At 35.9% G+C, this 18,787-nt stretch overlaps 1 protein-coding gene across 1 annotated transcript in view; it reads right to left on the bottom strand.

Annotated features, from left to right (window-relative positions):
• LOC129226456 (ovochymase-2-like) overlaps window positions 1-16,811 on the bottom strand; it is a 45,391-nt gene extending 28,580 nt beyond the window's left edge. Inside the window, exons 1-4 of the mRNA XM_054861063.1 lie at window positions 16,690-16,811; window positions 8,953-9,122; window positions 2,477-2,717; window positions 470-583 (exon numbers count right to left, since the gene is read on the bottom strand). Coding sequence (XP_054717038.1) covers window positions 470-583; window positions 2,477-2,717; window positions 8,953-9,122; window positions 16,690-16,744 — 580 coding nt within the window. The 5' untranslated portion in view covers window positions 16,745-16,811. The remainder of the gene's footprint in view (window positions 1-469; window positions 584-2,476; window positions 2,718-8,952; window positions 9,123-16,689) is intronic.
• Window positions 16,812-18,787: the final 1,976 nt, after the last annotated feature.

Below are 18,787 nucleotides of genomic sequence, written 5' to 3'. Positions count from 1 at the left end.
AAAATGTCTTTTCATATTAATTAATCCTTACATAGAAGTGGGAAAAATAAGTGATAAAAGTATTTCTTATCTAGTAAAAAAAAGTTGATTCTCCACTTAGCCCATAACTTTGTCTAAAAATGTAAAATTTACCTATGATAGAGAACAAGGGTTAAGTATAAACATTTGAAAAATATAAATGTAGCTTGCAACAGCCCACATAAGTCACACCTCGAAACAAAAGAAGTAGAAATACATCCCTGCTGTTGAAAAAAAATCCAGATAGCTACGGAAGTGTGTACAGAATTTATTCATGTACCACAACATTGTCTACACCAGAGAGTGTTAACTTTGTGTTTCTAGTTCAAAATCAAATTTTAAGCTCGCCCTGTCATAATATTTTTAATCAGGCATTCTTGATTGTATTAAAAAAAAAAAGGAATCTCCTAGTTGAGCGGATTTATCGCCTGTAATTTCAAGTTAAATTCACCTGTGCATTTTTCTTCATCTGTACCATCCCCACAATTGTCATTTCCATCACAGACTTGAGAATAATCTACGCACTTTCGATTGCGGCACATCTTTTTACCGGAAGGGCAGACACCTGCAGAAATAAAACAAGATAAGTAGTTTAAATCAAAAAAGAAAACGAGCTGATGTGTGCATCACATGACTTCCTTTTACTCCAACTTAATGTAATTTTCCCATTATTAGCAATTTTAATGTGATTCAATAATTTACTCTCTAAATATCACCAACAGTGGCCAAATTGAAACCAGATTTTAAAAAAAATCGCCAAATTTGTCACCAAATTGGCGACAAAACTTGGCGACCAAAAGACTGGCGATATATCGCCAAAGTGTCCGCCAAATTATGACACCACTTGAGTTTACATCGAAATTAACAATAATTTCCCCCCCAAACAAGGGCAAAATACCCCCTTAGGAACATCCGAATGCAACCAAAAGGGAAGGTGCACAACTAGAACCCACTAGGAGTCCACGTACCAAATTTAAAGTTTCTAGGACATACCGTTTTTGAGTTATGCGAGATACATACACACATACATACGTACATACAGACGTCACGAGAAAACTCGTAGTAATTAACTCGGGGATCGTCAAAATGGATATTTAGGGTGTCTGTACGTTTCTAGGCATATATCCACGTGTGGTCGAGTCGGGGAAAAAAAAAAAAAAAAAAAAAAAAACAACATTCATTCGGGGGTGAGCAAAATAGAAATTAAGGCCGATTTTTGAGTGAAAATTTTTTCGCGAATACACTACTTCCTTTTTTACTTCCTTTTACAAATCCCTTTTACACCAAGAGCAACAGCTCCCAAAAAAGAAAGTGTCCCCTCACAAACCCCCCCCCCCCTTTTAACATTTCAATGGCGCAGTCTGTGCCATGCAGGGTTGCCCTAAGTGCAGCCTTGCGCAATCAGACTTTTCTGACCACTAGACAAGGCGCCGACCAGGCCCAGATCTATAAATTTTGCTCCCCCCCTGCAACAAAATCTGTAGGACCCCCTCCAAAGAGGCTCGCAGTGTATATTTGCAATGTTATAAATCTTAGTGCTAGCTTTTCAAATCAATTTTTCAGGCCGTTGGGCCTCTCAAAGACGTGGGGCCCCTCTGTACTGCGGGGTCGGCAGGTACGCAGATCTGGGCCTGATTCTACAAGAATGTCAGATTGAAGGATTTACAAGTTTTCTTCTACTCCCTTTCGTTTTTCGTGAGTTTTTTCTGGAATCTGTTTTCCCCAGAACATATTTTTCCATGTTCCCATTATTCTCTTTGAAAACTCAGTACGAAAACTGCTTCTGAATTGCAAAGCTCAGTAACATATCTTTTTATTACAGAGATGGGAAAAGATTACATCATCTTTTCCTTAAAGCTCGTTTACACTTTCTGAAAAGTCGGCCCAATGAAAGTGGTAAAAACATTCCACATGCAAAGGAAGAAAGCGGATTATTACTCGTAAAATTTTCGACCCGCTCCTTATCAGGTGGAAAACGGGTTAGTTCACAGATGGTATTGCTCAACTACGCGCAATATATTGCCTTTCCATTGTAAGTATGCAGTATTTTCCATTTCTAGTTGAGTGAAGTCTAACTTAAGCAGACTACAACCTTTTTCCCCCACAAAATTCATTTTACTCATTGAACTATGTTTAAAATTAGGATGGTCCGAAAATCTGGCAAATGTAGGATTTAGTAATTCAGTAAGATTTTCGAAAGAAGCTAGAGTTTTACAGCAGTATGTAAAGCCTCTGTGAAAGTTTTGAATGGAAATTTTTCAAAAGAATTTGACGGAAGTTTTTGATGCAATTTATGAAGTTCAAACCTACCTATAGAGCTTAGAATTAAGCATGTACTCTGTAGGTGAAAAGTGCAAGTAAATTGACTCATTACAAATACTCTGTAAAATTATGAATAGGAATTCTGAAATGACGTTTTTAGAATACTTTTTTAATGAAGTGCAAAGAAAAAACTTACTGGATGTGGACTGCGGCGAATAAGTAATGTTAAATCCCCTTCTGTTACCAAACTCGTCAGTCGTCAGAGTCACTTGCACAGCATGAGAATCGGCAACGTAATCATAGGGCACACGACTCCCGCAAAGCACAGCCACGACAAAGCCTTTTCCGTCTGAGTTAAATTCGTGAATTTTCACGGAATCTGCTTTACAGCTATCTGTTGTATCAATGTCTAGTTCGTTGAACGTCAACCGAACGTGCTGCAGAAAAAGTTATGAAAATTTATCAGAATAACAGTTAATTGATTCTTTTATCTTGAGGAATGCAGACTTATTGCACCGTATGCAATATGCTGGTAGCTCGGTTATCCCATCCAGAGTACAGTTTCCAATCTCGATCCCGAATCCAGTGGGATCCCGCATGATATTTAGCGGGATTAATCCCGCTTGATTTTCCATCCCGCAATTTTTTTCCATGTAAACGTTTTCCAACTTTTACCGTTCATAAAAGGACTATTTTCACAAGCATTATCTGAAGTTTAAAGAACTCTTCTCTTACATCTGCAAGAAGAGCAAGAAAAACTTTCTGTCTCACGTAATGAGCGGTGGATTTAACATTTAAGAACACAATAAGAATTGAATTTTTTTTTTTTTTTTTGAGATTAAATTGGTATTCTCATTCGGAGGATTTAGTTTTCATACGTTCAGCAAGTGAAAAAATGCGTATAATTTGGATACAGCAAAACATACATAGCCTTCATTTTTAGCCGAAATTTGCAGTTCTTGGGAAAAAACCAGGCATAAGAGTACAAAAATCTATTTCAGAAGATGAAGAAGACAAAAATCTATTTCAGAAGATGAAGAAGATAATTTGGATCTTTTGCAAAAGTGGAGTCACAGCACGTGTTTCCGTCAAGCACATTATTTTTTGAGCAAAAAAACTTTCTCACCCTGTACTAGCGATGCTTTGTTAAGATGCATTGAACCTTTTTAGGACACACACTTTTGCGTACCAAAGAATATTTACTAATTGGAATTTGACTTTGTAGTGCTCTTCAGTTGGTGTACGGAATTTAAAAAAAAAACTACTCTAGTTCAAGTAACAAAAGCAGTCCTTCCTAAAAAGCACAACTTTTTCTATTTTTAGGAGAACCAAGTCAATCCCGGGAGACAAGTTCGCGGGATCCCGCGGGACTAGCTCCTTACAATCTCGAAATCCCGCGGGACTGAAATCGGCGCGGGATTAGAAATCCTAATCCAGAGACTACAGTTTCGTCCTTGTTGTGTATTCATCAGTGTGGAATAGGGAGCAACCTTGCAGGAGGCAGATGTCATCTCATTAAAGCTTGGAGCGGTAGAAACAGGTGGACAAAGTAATTTTATCTCACCAGCTAGGGTTTGGACACATGATACAATTCAACTCGTAATTTGAAGGCAGGCGTGCCCACCCCCCTCAGAGCAAGGGCACACCCTCTAAATATCGTTGAAGATCCCCCTCCAAAGCAAGAGCTCCCTAACCAAAAAGTGAAAAATACCCCTCAAAACACCCCTCCTAAAAATTTCAATGGCGCAATCTGCGCCATGATCCTCTCCCCTTGGTGGGAGGGGCACCCCTGTTGAAGACAAAGCTTGGGTATTAAGCAGTAAATTACCGCTCCTAATTAATTACCTTACTTCTTTATTCCCATGCTTTGCTATCAATTTACGAGTTGAATTGCACCATGTCTGCGAACTCCCGCTGGTGAGATAAATTTACTTTATAAAAGTTTGTTGGTACTATCAGCTTCAATGAGATGAAATCTACCTCCAGCTCGGTTTTTACCTATTCCTGACTGTCCATAACACGGAAGAAACTTCAGTCTCTGGAACGGAAAACCGGACTGCCGGTACATTGCATGAATTTCTGTTTTATCCCTCGCTTAAGGGCGGGCGGTAACTTACGGTTCAATACCCAAGCTTTGTCTTCAATTTGCGAGTTGCACCGCACCATGTCTGCGGATTCCCGCTGGTGAGGATAAATTTATTTTATCTACCAGTTTGCTAACACTCTCAGCTTTAATCAGATGAAACCTGCCTCCTGCTCAATTAATCCCTATTTCAGACGGATGAGTCCAGAACGAAGTAAATCTGCAGTTTCTGGATATGAGAACCGGGCTGCCGGGATATATTAAACATAGTTTTGCCTTAGCCCAAGCTTAGGGGTGGTAACTTAGTGCTCAATATTTATTGCACTGTTTTAAAAAAGGAATATTTGGATGGAAGATAGTAATTTTTTATGATCAACAGTTTGACAGCGTCCCAGCTACATCCGTTCAACTTTTATTAAGTACTTGCAAAAATACCCGGCGTTGCCTGGGTCAGTAATAATTGTGAGAAACAATCGTTACTTTCATTCGTTTCTGTGTTAACTGATAGGAGTCAAAACACACCGCTTTGACGTGATTAAAAATCGAGCTTCTTCCTTACCCATAAAAGTAAAACACCAATGAATATAAAGAACGAAATAGTATTCAGTAAGAAACGAAAGCACGATATTTAAGCAGATAAAAATTTGAAGAATTTCCAAAATATGAACTAACAAAAACAAAGATCACTAAAAAAACCGTGCGCTTTATTTAATTGTAGTACACACACAGAAAAAGAAAAAGAAAAAAAAAAAAGCTCTCTGCTATGTTTCCCTAAGTGTGCAAAAAGTAGAGTTTCCAAATGTTTAAATGTCTTTAAACTCATGTTTACTCCGGAGAAGCCATGATTCAAAACTTTCAATATGATTACTATTAATATTGATGTTGTAAGGCAATGAATTTTTGTAACAATGGGTTTTGTATTTAATCATTTAATGGGGAAATTACGTGACATTTACTGTTTTCCATCATAACTTTTTGAAACTAAGTTTTTTATAAATAAATTATAGCCTATGCTGCTTCCTAATAATGTAGCTATCTGTGGTGAAAAAATGGTTAAAATCTGTCCAGTAGTTTTGAAGTTTACCCCGGACATCCTTACATACAGAAGTAGCCATGCATATAGATTTCAAAATTTTAAACAGAGATATAAAATAAATTACTTTTAAATAAAAAAAAACGCCTGTAAAAAATACCCAGGAACTAAAAAGCAAAAAATAACTGATTACACTTACATTCTATTTCCCACCCAAACATAGAAATGAAATTTATTTTACAGTTCCAGTACAAAAATCAACTAAACTAAACACCGAATTATAAAATAAACACTGATTTAAATTGCTATACGATGAATTATTTTAAATACCTAACTAATTATATACGATCTCTTAATTTTAAATAACCTTTTGAAGTCGGGGCCTCCTATAAACAACTACATAACGTAACTGACAACCCACCGAATACTGAATTAAACACTAATTAAACTATACGCGAAATTAGTCTTTAAAACTAAACCTACTCAGTTACGTTAGGTAGTAGTTTATAGGAGGCCCCGACTTCAAAAGGTTATCAAAAATTAAGAGATCGTATATAATTAGTTAGGTATTTAAAATAATTCATCGTATAGTAATTTAAATCAGTGTTTATTTTATAATTCGTTGTTTAGTTGATTTTTGTACTGAAATTGTAAAAGAAATTTCATTTTTATGTTAGGGTAGGAAATAGAATGTAAGTGTAATCAGTTACTTTTTACTTTTTAGTTCCTGAGTATTTTTTGAAGGCGGTTTTTTTTATTTAAAAATAATTTATTTTTTGCTTTTTAGTGGTGTAAATAACACGGCGAGCGTCTCGGAGACTTCCGACGACTATGAAGAAAGGCTTTTTCAAATGCGTAACTATGTACAAAAAAAATTGTCTTCATCATTTGTTCAACTTTATCGAAGTTTGCTTTCCGAAAGCAAATGCATGAGTCACTAAAAAAAAAACAAAAAAAAAAAAAAAAAAAAAAAACGAAATCGCCTCAAGTTTAAATTTGTAAAATTGTAAATTTTAGAATTGTAAATTGTAATTTATGTTTCGCAATACGTGTCATGTAACTCGTGATAAAAGTCGCATGTTTCTTCACATGGCCCCACTATAGATGAAGATTAAAAATTCCCCTAGAATGAATTTTATGTTTGCTTCAGAGAATCCTTAATTCAAAATTTTCATTATCATTACTCTTAATAATATATATTTTTAGTACTTTCTTTAACTATAGGTAAAGAAAGTATAAACCTTTGTATTATGGCCTTTGTTTATCAATGAGTTTTATATTTAATCGTTTGTGAGGGGAATTGCAGGAAATTTATTATTTTACCCTTAACTTTTCCCTAAAGAACAAATAGGGTAAATCAAAGATTTGGAACCTAAGTTAGACCACCTCTAAAAAAAAAAAAAAACACCACTAAAAAAAAAAAAAAAAAGCATAAAAACCGGTTCACTAAGTGAGACGATATACAAAGTTAAAAAGTACAAATCGATTTAAATGACATGTGATGTATGATGTGAGTATGACATTTGAAGAGTTAACTCAATTTCATCAAACCTGAACTTGATTAACATTAGACCGCCGAGGAACTATGTGGTTTCAAACAAAAAAAGACTTTTCCTTATCGGTACAGGCAGGAAGGGCACAGAAATTTTGGAGCCCATCACAAATGACTTTTCCGGGCCCCTCTCCATATTGTTTACCCCTATATTTCACCGTTAGTTACAAAAATATTGGGCCCCCTCCAGGCTCGGGCCCGGGACAACAGGTATCCCTCTCCCCTCCCTGTGCACGCCCCTGGGTACAGGTGTCTTCGAGTATTTATGGAGCATTGTACAAAGAAAAAACAAATCGGACGAGTTCAGAACCTCCTCCTTTTTTTGAAGCCTGCTAATTAATATAACCCTAATTTCAAATTGAACTGGCGGCATCGTGAAATAGTAAATCCAGAATATTGGTCAAACTTCAGCAATCATACACAGTTATAATGTATATTACTAAAGAATATAAATTAAATCTTGGGGGAGGGGTGTTCTGTATTCAATTCCCCCTCAATTAAACACTAAATACATTTAAAAACTATAATATTAAATAAAGAACTTAGTGCCTAAATAAAGTTATTTATTAGTAAATAAAATGTTAAGGTAATTGATTCAACTATTAAAGTAGCAAAATATATTTAATTTATTGCTTTGCTACGCAGTAATAAATACATTAATAACACCTATAATAAAAAATTACCATGCGGCGCAGCGTTGAGAAAATTAATCATCCATGTGCACATATCGTTCAAGAGAAAGCCAAAAGCTTAGGTGTGAAAATACACCGATCACAGCAACACCACGTGACCATGACGTATGAAATTTAAAGTTTCTTGGATTTCTCCGGGACCCTTTATCAGATCCAGACCAATTTACAATGGGACCATGTGGGAAGTATACCCTTTCAAACAATTTTTTTTTTTTCAAATCGGTCCAGTAGTGTTGGAATAATTCGAAAACACACATTAAAAGCCGCAATACGAAATCATAACCTCCTTTTTTGAAGTCGGTTAATGACATTTTTTTGAGTCTGGGCTATAGTTATCAAATCTAAACTCTTTGTGCTCCTGCCATCAATTCGCTTTGCCCTAGCTATCAACTCTGGAATCTCTCCGATTTTTTCATTGGCTAGAAAAACCATTGAGAAGAGAAAAAATGGAAGGATTTAGGACTTTCATTCGTGATATAAAGACACCAAATCACGTGATTAATTTTAAACCGAACTGTAGGAAGAAATCGGGTTTTTACCCATTGAGTAAACAAATTTACATAGAGAGGCCCCGTCTATGGTAAAAAGGAGATGAAATTGAAGCCGGAATTATGGGATACAGCAGTGCAATTATGGGCAGAGTTATGATAACATGGTCGTTTCGCGAGAATATTTTCACCAATCTCGTGAAGGGACTGAATAAAGTGGCTGACGGATTGGTTTGCATTTTAACTCATGTTTTAATGCAATTTGAAAAACGTGCTTCCTAAACTTGCAATAATATCTAAGTTTAAATTAACTACCAATTGAGATCAAGTAATAGAATGTTTTGAATCAAAATGTATCTCAAGTTATTTAGCAAGAAGCTAAGATTCTTGGGATACAGCGGTGCAACTTCCGGCTTCAATTTCTCAGTATAGTGGGGTCTCTCTATGTAATTTCTTTACTCTATGTTTCTATCGCAGTTTCACGCAAAACGTATCAACCATTTATCGTTGTTAAGTCACGTGACTTGAGATCTTTGCCCAAGCATTTGGTAAGCCAATGATTGGATTTGCTCCCTCCATTTATAATTCCTGGTCTAAGAGTAAAACTGCAGCATAATATTGAGTTACGAAACACGTGCGTATGCACAAAAGCGGAAATGAATTTTGTCTTGCTCAAGGTTCCGAACGAAATATTTTTCGGAATGTAACGTAATTATTTCTATAAATGTGGTGAGAAACTAACAGTCAAAAGTAATTCAAACGTCTTGCATCAACTCTTTTTTGAAAATAATTTTGTTTAAGTCCATTCAATGTGAATAACTTACCATTCCAGTTGGTGCCTGTAATTGATATGTGCATTGCACTGAATCCGGGTAGTTTTGATTTTTCTCAAAACCAGGACTGTACAAAGTTCCTTTCCCCGTCACTTGGATGATCTTCGGACCGACGTCCTTGATCGGGAGCTCTTTCAAATCTCTGCATCCTTCATCAAGAACTGAGAAAGAAAGTAGTGAGAAGTATTGTTCTTTACTTGAAAAAACTTGCAGACACATAATGAATCGTGTTACTGTATGAACCAACGTTTAAACGTCAAGAAACAGTTAACCGGATTGTTTGCTTAATTCTCATTTACTAGCAGTTCCTGCCAATGAGCCGCTCACGGTAAGTATTTAAAGGAATGCTACGAAATTTTTAGATTTTTTTGCCGTCAACCCTTTGGTGCCCCAAGCTTTGCGCCAGCGACGTTTCAAAAAGTTAGCAAAAATAAATAAAATAAATAACGCAGGAGTTTATAAAAAGTAAAAAAACAAGAACTGTGAGTGGTGTGTAGATTCTTCGTATGAATAAAAATCGCGCTGAAAGTAACGAAGATGAAGAATGCTTCAAACAGTACTGGTGAATGGAGCTGGGTGTCGACTAACAGGACAAAATGTCCGTTAGAAGATGACTGTGTTGACGGAAACATATCCCGCCAATGAATCAAGAAGTGTGACGCGGTTTTTCCGTTGGGAGGTGTTATACAATTCTCCTTACCGTCCCGACCTCACACCAAATGACTTCTATCTATTTGGACCTTTAAAGAATAATTTGGAAATCCGGCATGGAAGAAATCATCCTCCAGAATGTGAAACCACATCAAGCTGGCTTGCTGAACCGTAGCATTGGTTCTGAAATGCTGACCTCCCTAGTGTTTTTTTAGGTCCAAAGAAACAGAAATCACTAGATGCGAGATTGTGACTGTAAGGAGGGGGGTCCAATACTTCCCAATTCATACAGAGAATCTGCACATTCATCAGAGCTCTTACTTTTTGCCTTACTTTCTGAAACCCACTCGAATTTATTATAGAATAGTTTATAATAAAATAATAATATTTCTCACGATTATTGGGCTATTAGTATTCTAATGTTGCAATACCACAGAAAAAATATAATTTGTAATTTACTTGTATTTGATAATTTAGCAAATAAGTTTTGAGGACACATATTAGTGTGGATCACTTAAAGTTTTTTTCGAAATGTTAAGGGGCAGAGGATTAAAAAGGTGCTAAATGGTCTCAAACTAACATGTCTGAAATTTTATTCCATTCTGATAAGTCTTTTTGCCTCCTGATAGAGTTTAAAGTTTGGATTTCCGTACCCAAATAGGAAACGTTCTATGTATGATTGCAATAATAACAAATGTTACTTCGTTTACAGAAACAAAAGATCAAACTTTCAATTTGCACTGGTTAAATTTACACTTGCCATTTTAGGTGTCAGAATTGGATGAAATGTGTGAATTTGGCAAAATGTTTCCTGCCAACTGTGCAACATAAATGAGTAAGAGATGCTAAAATTCTGCCCCTTGAAATGCAACAATCTTTTGAAATCCTATCCGAAAGTACCTAAGAAAATAATTAGAACCTGTTTAACAAGCTACTAAACTGCCAGGACTTGATTGCCGCAGATGCCCACTATTCCCGGGGTCCCAAATTACTTGAAGAATTATGCATTGCGTTTTAAAATTAGTTTGAAAAATGTCGACTTGTTAATTGGAAAAAAAAACGTTCTTAAAGGAAAATTTTCATTCATTCTGCCAGTAATAAATTAACCATGTTATTATTCAAAGCGGCCCCGAAATGAGATTCCTAAATGCACACGATAAATGATTTACATAGTTCTGTAATAGGTAAAGGGGCTTCCAAAAATGCATTCCGATGGGCCCCCAAAACTGTAAATCGACCACTGTATTCCGCTATAGAGCCTTCAGAGGGCCTCCAAATTATTGTGGGCCTAGGGCCTCACTTTTATTTAGTCGGACCTTGTAAACTGCTATTTGATATTTTATCTTGCAAATTCAAAGATATTTATAACTGTATTTGTCCGGAATAAAAAACATATGTATATAAGAAAAAGGGAAATCTCTCTCTCTGTCGCAGCTTTAGCATCAAGAAGAAAGTGAAAACAGTTTTTGTGCCATTACTTCATCGCATCTATTCCATGGGATACGAATAGTGAGGAAGAGTTCAAGGGGACCTTTATAAACTTCAGACACTTATATCGATAAATTTACTATTACAAGCAATAAGGTAGACTTTGATTTTCATTTATGGACATGTGATAGGTAAGAAGTGCCAGACAGGGCTTTAGCAGTTATTGCTTCAACAGTTCTTTACCCCACCACTTCAAACATTTTTGAGAAAGACACGCTTCTAATCTGCTCTGGCAAGACACTAAGTCTGGCAAAATGTCTCATGCTTGATGGCTAACTCGCGCTAATCGAATTCTACGTTTGTGAGTTTCAGTGGAATCTCCTGAAAATTTAATAATTTTTGTAACATATGTCGTCAATGCTCCAATCTGGTTTGCTATCAAAAGTGTGTATGAAGATCGGAATCGGCACTTGTTCAAACTTATCACTGCAACTAGATATTTATCTGCTGAGTTGAAGGGATAAATTCCGCAATCCAAAGAAACAGTGTTTTCGCATATCCTAAAATTAATTTATTGCAATGACAACAGACTTGGAACAGCACATCCGTGAATTCATCATCGGATCACAGAGAATCATCGATAAACTACTCTGCCACATGCTTGCATTGCAAGGGCAGTTGCAATAACGGATTCAAAATATTTATCCAAGATGAAGGGGACGACGATGACATCAATACATTACCAATGTTTTAGAACTACTTTTCCACTGCTGGTACAGATGAATGAGCTTCGACCCTTCAGAATGAAATCAAGACGTCAACTTAAAGGATGATATTTTCATTTTCTAATTACTGGCAGTCCATATTCCATACAAACATTTTCAAAATATGATTAGTGATAATGTAAAAAAAACTATAGTTACAAGAAGGTGCTGCATATCAATTACATTTACCTTATTTCTATTATTAATCATTATCATTCTATAGCGTCACATATTCATCTCTATAAGAATAATGATATTGAGTGTATTTGCTAGAAATGTATAATTTTTGATTGCTTCTCGACTGGGTGTCGCGGTGATTGGGCATTGGCTTCGTATTTCTTTGGTATCAGGTTTGAATCCGCAGTTCAAGCGTTCAGCTGGTGGGTTTTTGAGACACAAAAAACTGAGGGTCCATTTCACATGATTGCAGCGCATTACAGATCCATTGAGTGCCTGTTTTGCAGAAACACTCTGAGACAAAAAGAACGAGGATTTTTTTCCCTCCATTGATTGGTTTTCAAGAACGTATACCTAAAAAAAACCCATTGGAAATGGGACATATATGTTTGAAAACAATTTCACTATAAATTTAGTTAACTTTCATTTTTATTCGGAAACACATTTTTTTCTGCCGTTTCCGACATATAATCGAAAACCACAAAAATTGACTACTCCCTTCCAACCTTTAACTCCCTCTCACCGCAGAGTCGGGGGCTTTCGGAATATTTACCAATTAATTATTTCTAATAAATATCTTACTGAGGAAGTGCTGACTTTCTGCACTTTCTTTCGTTCTTCTTCTATCTTCTTTCTTTAAATAATGCCATGGGTATGGAGCTAATTCATACTGCATTTACGTAATTCTGTAAATCTTCGCACGCTTTCTTAGTAAAGGGCTGTCCATGAATGACTACACTTTTTAAATTCATTTTTGACCCCCTCCACCTTGGTCACAAAGTAGTTTTCATAAGCTACTCTTCATAAATATATTCTTATTAAAATTGCTTGATGCCACACATTGTTTTATTCTTCCCACTTGTCATAAATTCACAATTTCTCCGAACCCCCTCCCGTCTCTCCCTTGAAGCTTGACATAAATTGTGTTGCAGTAATCCACAAATACTTTTTCATTGTCAATCAGGATTGTCGAATTCAGTGAGGAAAGAGGAAGTGCTCGATCCTTTCGAGTCAGCTTGAAATTTGTAAATGGCAAGTGCTCCATTTTTTTTGCTATGAAGGTGTGTGTTTGAAATTCTAAAACTTTTGATTGGTTGAATAAAATGTAACGAAGTAACATATCAAATTGAAGGCAATTTAAAGTTCTACAACTTTGTCATTGACCATTTTCATGAATACTGATCCTGGGACGCCCTAGGAGCAAATATTTGACAAAAAGAAAGAATTTTTTCAAAAATCATCGATTTTTCATAACATAAACCCGCAAAATTATTGGACATTTGACAAATATATGTAGAAACAGTTTCGTAGGAAGTTTATTTAGCTTGAACTTTTATTTTGAACTCATTTTTTCCACAGTTTCTGACATGTGTTAAAAAAACCCAAAATTTGCTTCCCCTCTTCCTCCCACCTTTAGCTCACCCCCCTGGGGTGGGGACTTTTAGTATGTTTACTTATAAACTACCTCAGACAATATTCTGAAATCAAAAATTATCGCATATTCCATGCACTTTACACCCTTCTTTTGAGCATTCATTGATTTGTCTAAAACCAATCTCTGAAGCGAACATTCAACTGGTTGTTTCAGGCAGAAAAGTCTTAGGGGAGTCTATAATGCAGATTGCGGCATTGAAATTTCAGAGAGGTTGATTTGACAGGGTTTTTTTTTTATAAAATCTTATTGGGGAGGGGGGGGGACGCTAATTTTGGAAGGTACTCCCCAGCATTCGAGGGGGATCGCCATCGCCCTTATGGAGGGGGATGGGCACTAGGGTGGAGTGAAAAAAATAAATTTTCGAGTTTCAAAACGCCTGGGGTCTCGAAAGTTGCTTTTTAGCATCAATATGTTACCCTTATTTTTAGGGTAGACTGAAAAAAAAATGAATTTCTGAATTTTGAAACGTACAAGTGATTTTCTTCGCAAATGAAAAGAAGCAAAAAACATTGTATTACAACTCCTATCAAATGTCATTAATACAAGAACCCGGTTCAAATAACACAGGATATATAAAAGTTCTGCTCGGAGAAGCTGAAATTATACAGTATAACATTATTCATTTCCTAACAGCTGATGAAAAGCCACTTGACAACTTGGTTGTTTTAGGTTAATTGGTTACGACGGTACCAACACCAATACTGGTATGACAGGAGGAGTCATTCGTCGACTAACAAACAAATACAGTGATCGATTTCGTGTGCGATATGCAAATGAACGTTCATTGATTGAGACATTTAATGCAAAATTAGAACGGAACAACGAAGAGACCCCTCAAATAATTTTAGTGACTAACAGAAAAGATATCAAAACCTGCAAAAATCATCAACTGGTGAAGATTAAAAATATATTCTTGTGAGAATGTAACTTCGACTTAGACTGGAACAGATCTTAGCTCCCACCAACTATACATTCGTATGAAATTTTCCAATATGTTTCATCCGGAGATTGCTCAAGCAATCTTGCTACTAAATAATTCGTGCTGTAGTACATTCCAGGTAGATAATGATTGCCGCCGTCTATTAAAGTTATACATTTCAGAGAATCAGCGAAAATGTGGTCGCGCTGTGTATAAAGTGTATATTGCTCTTTGAGCAATCTCTAGATGAAACATCTCGGCAGATTTCATACGAATATATTGCTCATGTGGGCTAAGATCTGTTCCAGTCAAAGTTCAACGGGACGTTCTCTAAGAATATATTTTTTGATTTCACTAGTGGTAAACTTTCGCTGGTATTGATATCTTTTCTGATAATTACTAAAATGACTTGTGGATCCTTTCGGTTTTCCGTTCAAATGTTACATCAAATGTCTCAAAGTAAGTTCATTTGCATACAGCAGACAAAATCAACACCTGAATGCGTTAGTTTAGTTTTAACTTAAAACGTCGAATCACACCTCCTGCCACACTGGTAATGGTGTTGGTACCGTCACAACCAATAATAACCAAGTTAGCAAGTGGCTATTAAATGCTCATTACTTGTTTAGAAATTAATAATGTTATACTCCATAATTTCAATTTCTCTACACGGAATTGTTATATGTACTGTGTTTTTTCAGCCGGTTTCTTGTATCAGATTATAATGATATTCAACATTAGTTGTAAAATGCTTTTTGCTCTTTTTCATTTGCGAAGAGAATCACTTGTACGTTTCGAAATTAGGAAATTCATTTTTTTCAGTCTACCCTAAAAATAAGGCGGCTTTGTTTGCAAGTTGAGTCGAGTTAATTCGGATTCGTATAATGAAAAATTCAATAGCAAAGGTTTTTATAGTAAAAAAACTAACTGGTAAACAAAATCATTTGTTCTTGTTAATGAGATTGTACCAGTATGTTGTGCAAAAACTACAAAAATGATGCGTAGCAAAAGCTCTTAAATGTAATGTAATAAGTTATCTGAATACTAAAATAAATTTTTTAACTCATAAACAAGTTTAGATTCTGTGTTAAAAATACTTATATTGTGTGCACTTGACTTATTTTTGTTTAACAAGGTCGTGTGAAAATGGAAGAAGAAAGTCGATTTTTGGTTTATTTTGTGGTTTTTAGAAAATAAGAAGAAATTGTTCTATCGACCTAAAACTTTTAGAAGATATTAACCTTACATAGAGTTTAAATTTGCACTTCTAAGCATTTTCAAAATCACACATTTTGAATTTCTAAACAAAAGTTCAAAAAAGGTCGATTTTTTGCAATTTTGGACTTCTTTGGGACGATTTTGGAACCTGAAGATATTATCGTAGGAGGCTAATATTTTAAGGGTACCCTGTACATTCTAAAAGGCAACTTTTGAGACCCCAGGAGTTTTGAAATTCGAAAATTTATTTTTTTTCACTCCACTCTACTATTCATTGGAGTTATTGTTTCTAGAAATGGTTCCTGTCCCTCCTCCTTGGCGGTTACATGTGTATATTTGTGTGCATGTGTGCAGGCGTGTGCCTGTGCGTAGACCTGTACGTATGCACGTAGGTGTGTGTGAGTGTGTATGTGTATGAGCGAGTGTGCGTGTGTGCAGGATATGGACGCCACAGCCCAGCAGGAGAAGCGGATTCCGAGGGACAGTGCTCAGGACCAAAAGAGCCGTGCCTGCAGAGACCGGTGAGCGGTGGTGCTGCAGAGGCCCCTGGTCCAAGCTGAAAAAGAAACCAAACGCCAAAGGCGATCAAGTGAGAACAATAAGCAATCGTAATTGCCCCCCCCCTCCCAAAAAAAAAAAAAAATAAATAAATTGAATTCAAATTATGTTTTTTTTTTGCAATCACGTGTTTTTTTCTTCTTTATTTTGCGTGTGCGCAGGCATGTGTGTGTTTGTGTGTGTGCAGGCATATGTGTGAGTGTAAGCGTGTGTCTGTGTGCAGGCATGGGTGTGTGGGTATGTGTGTGTGTGCATGTGTGTATATGTGTGTGTATATATGTGTATGTGTGTGTGTGAGTGTGTGTATGTGTGTGTAGGCATGCGTGTGTGTGTGTATGCGTGTAGGATATGGACGCAACCTGGAGACGGTGCTCGCTAGAGGAGCAGCATCGTGAGGCCGGTCGATGGTGTTGCTGCAGAGGGAGGCGGGGGGAAAATAAAATCATAGGACGCCAAAAACAGTCAAGTGAGAACAATAAGCAATCGTAATTGCTCAAAAAATGTAGCTCAAAAAAAAAAAAAAAAAAAAAACCCGCACAAAAACAGTTTTGAGTATAATTTAATGTCAAAAATATTACCTCTTCCATTGCAAATGAATGCCAAAGATAAAAAATACAACAATCCGATCCACATATTGAGCTGCCAACAGTTCAACGAGCACTCGGGGTGCTATTTGCTGGTTACAATCAATGAATTTACGTTCACACTTTATTTGCATTAATTGGCATCTGTCATGTTTCTTAAGGAAACGGAGGAAGCTGTAACAGTTCAAGATATGGCTGGGCATCGCTGAAAAAGCATCGTCGTCATCATCTGTAGGTAATCTTTGCTGCTCGATTATTATATAAGAAAAAAAAAGGATAATAGAAATTGATAGATCACGATTAAAAATGTCGTTGTTTGGAGAATTTAAAGGAAAATGAGAACATATTACGCTATAACAGTTTGACTTAAAACAAGTTATGTACCTTTCATGTTATTGTAAAGCTTAATCTGATATTTATTTTAAAGATCGATCTTAGTTTAATTTAGTTTAATTCGCAACACTGTTATGGTTTAATAACACTTATGGTGGTTTAGAGTTGTAAACACAAATTCGTAGAGTTATCTATATACTTAAATGGCTGCTTCTGTATGTGTGTATGTCCGGGGTGAGCTTCAAAACTACTGGACCGATTTGAACCATTTTTCACCATAGATTATTAGGAATAAACATAGGCTATAATTTATTTCTAAAAAACTTAGTTTAAAAAGGTTATTGTAGAAAACAGTAAACTTCGTGTAATTCCCCCAATAATTTATTAAATATAAAACCCATCGTTACAAAAATTCGTTTACTTACAACAGCAATATTAATAGTCATAATGAAAATTTTGAATCAAGACTCCTCTGGAGCAAGCATTAAATTTATTTATTATCATCGCTTTCTTAGTATTTTTAGCTTCATCTATGCCAATAATCGATAACGGGGCTAAGTAAAAAGACAATTGATTTTGGCTTCAATTGATTGATTTTGGCAACCTTCTTCAATAAAAACAGTGATTTTTTTTTCTTTTGCAAACGCTACGTTTTGCACACAACGAAAAACATATGAGGGAGGGGTTTTTTTTTTTTTTTTTTAGCTCGTTTAAGTAGATAAAAGCCGCTGCAGGTGGCATTCTTGGCTTAAATTGATGAATGGCACAAAACAGAACAGGAGATAGATATAGAAAATATTTTATTCATATTGGTAAAGATAGATGTAGATTAGCGCTTCCCAACCCATGGGCCGCGGCCCACAAATGATACGCGAACAGTGTGTTATTGAGCCGTGGACACAGGTCGATGAACTGAACCCAAATAAATATTGGGGTCTCAATTTCAGTCTTTTGCGAAAATTCACTTTTTAGATGTGCTGTCTCTTAAAAGCTCTCCCTGGCTCATAGCCAGGTTTTTCACATATTATTAAGATTAAGGTTTTTCATATTTCTTAGGAACTTTCCTCTATAACTGAAGATGATATCTAATGAATCATAAATGCCATCAAAGAAAATCCGCTCCTAAAAAAAACTAGTATTAGCTTCAAACTTCAAGTTAAAAATGCTCCTCCTCTGTTGAACTGGCATGACTAACCATTTAATAAAGACACGTAAGCTGCTTTTAGACAACCTACCTATTTCAATTAAACTTTTCTTTGCAGTTTAAAAAACATATATATATATATATATATATATATATATATATATATATATATATATGTACAAATGCATTGAATGTTGCGAATTATTTCAGACTAAAACTATCCAGTTTCAATCCAGATATCGATCCCCTCGTAGACGAAAAACAGCGTTAAAAATCCCGTGGAGCTTAAACTTTGATGACTAGTTTTTGAGTTTTCTTCCAGCTATGCCAGCTAAGTGAATGCAGTAAAGTTATTTTCTTTCTTAAAATTTATTTTGAAAATTTTTCTTGTACAGTATATCTATATCTGTGGTGCAGCATGAGGAAAGAAGACAGGCCCGGATCTGCTTATCCGCAGACCCCGCAGTGCGGGAGGGTCCACGTCCTTAAGGAGCCCAACAGTCCAACAAATTAAAACAAAAATTGAAAAAAAAAAAAAAAAAAAAAAAAACTGACTCTAAACATATTAACGTTGTAAATATATTCTGCTGGCCCCTGGGGAAGGGCTCTATAGAA

Source organism: Uloborus diversus, chromosome 7 (genome assembly GCF_026930045.1).
Source record: "Uloborus diversus isolate 005 chromosome 7, Udiv.v.3.1, whole genome shotgun sequence".
NCBI classification, from domain to species: Eukaryota; Metazoa; Arthropoda; class Arachnida; order Araneae; family Uloboridae; genus Uloborus; species Uloborus diversus.
Note: the sequence above shows the minus strand (reverse complement) of the source record. Positions and strands in the feature narration are given on the sequence as shown.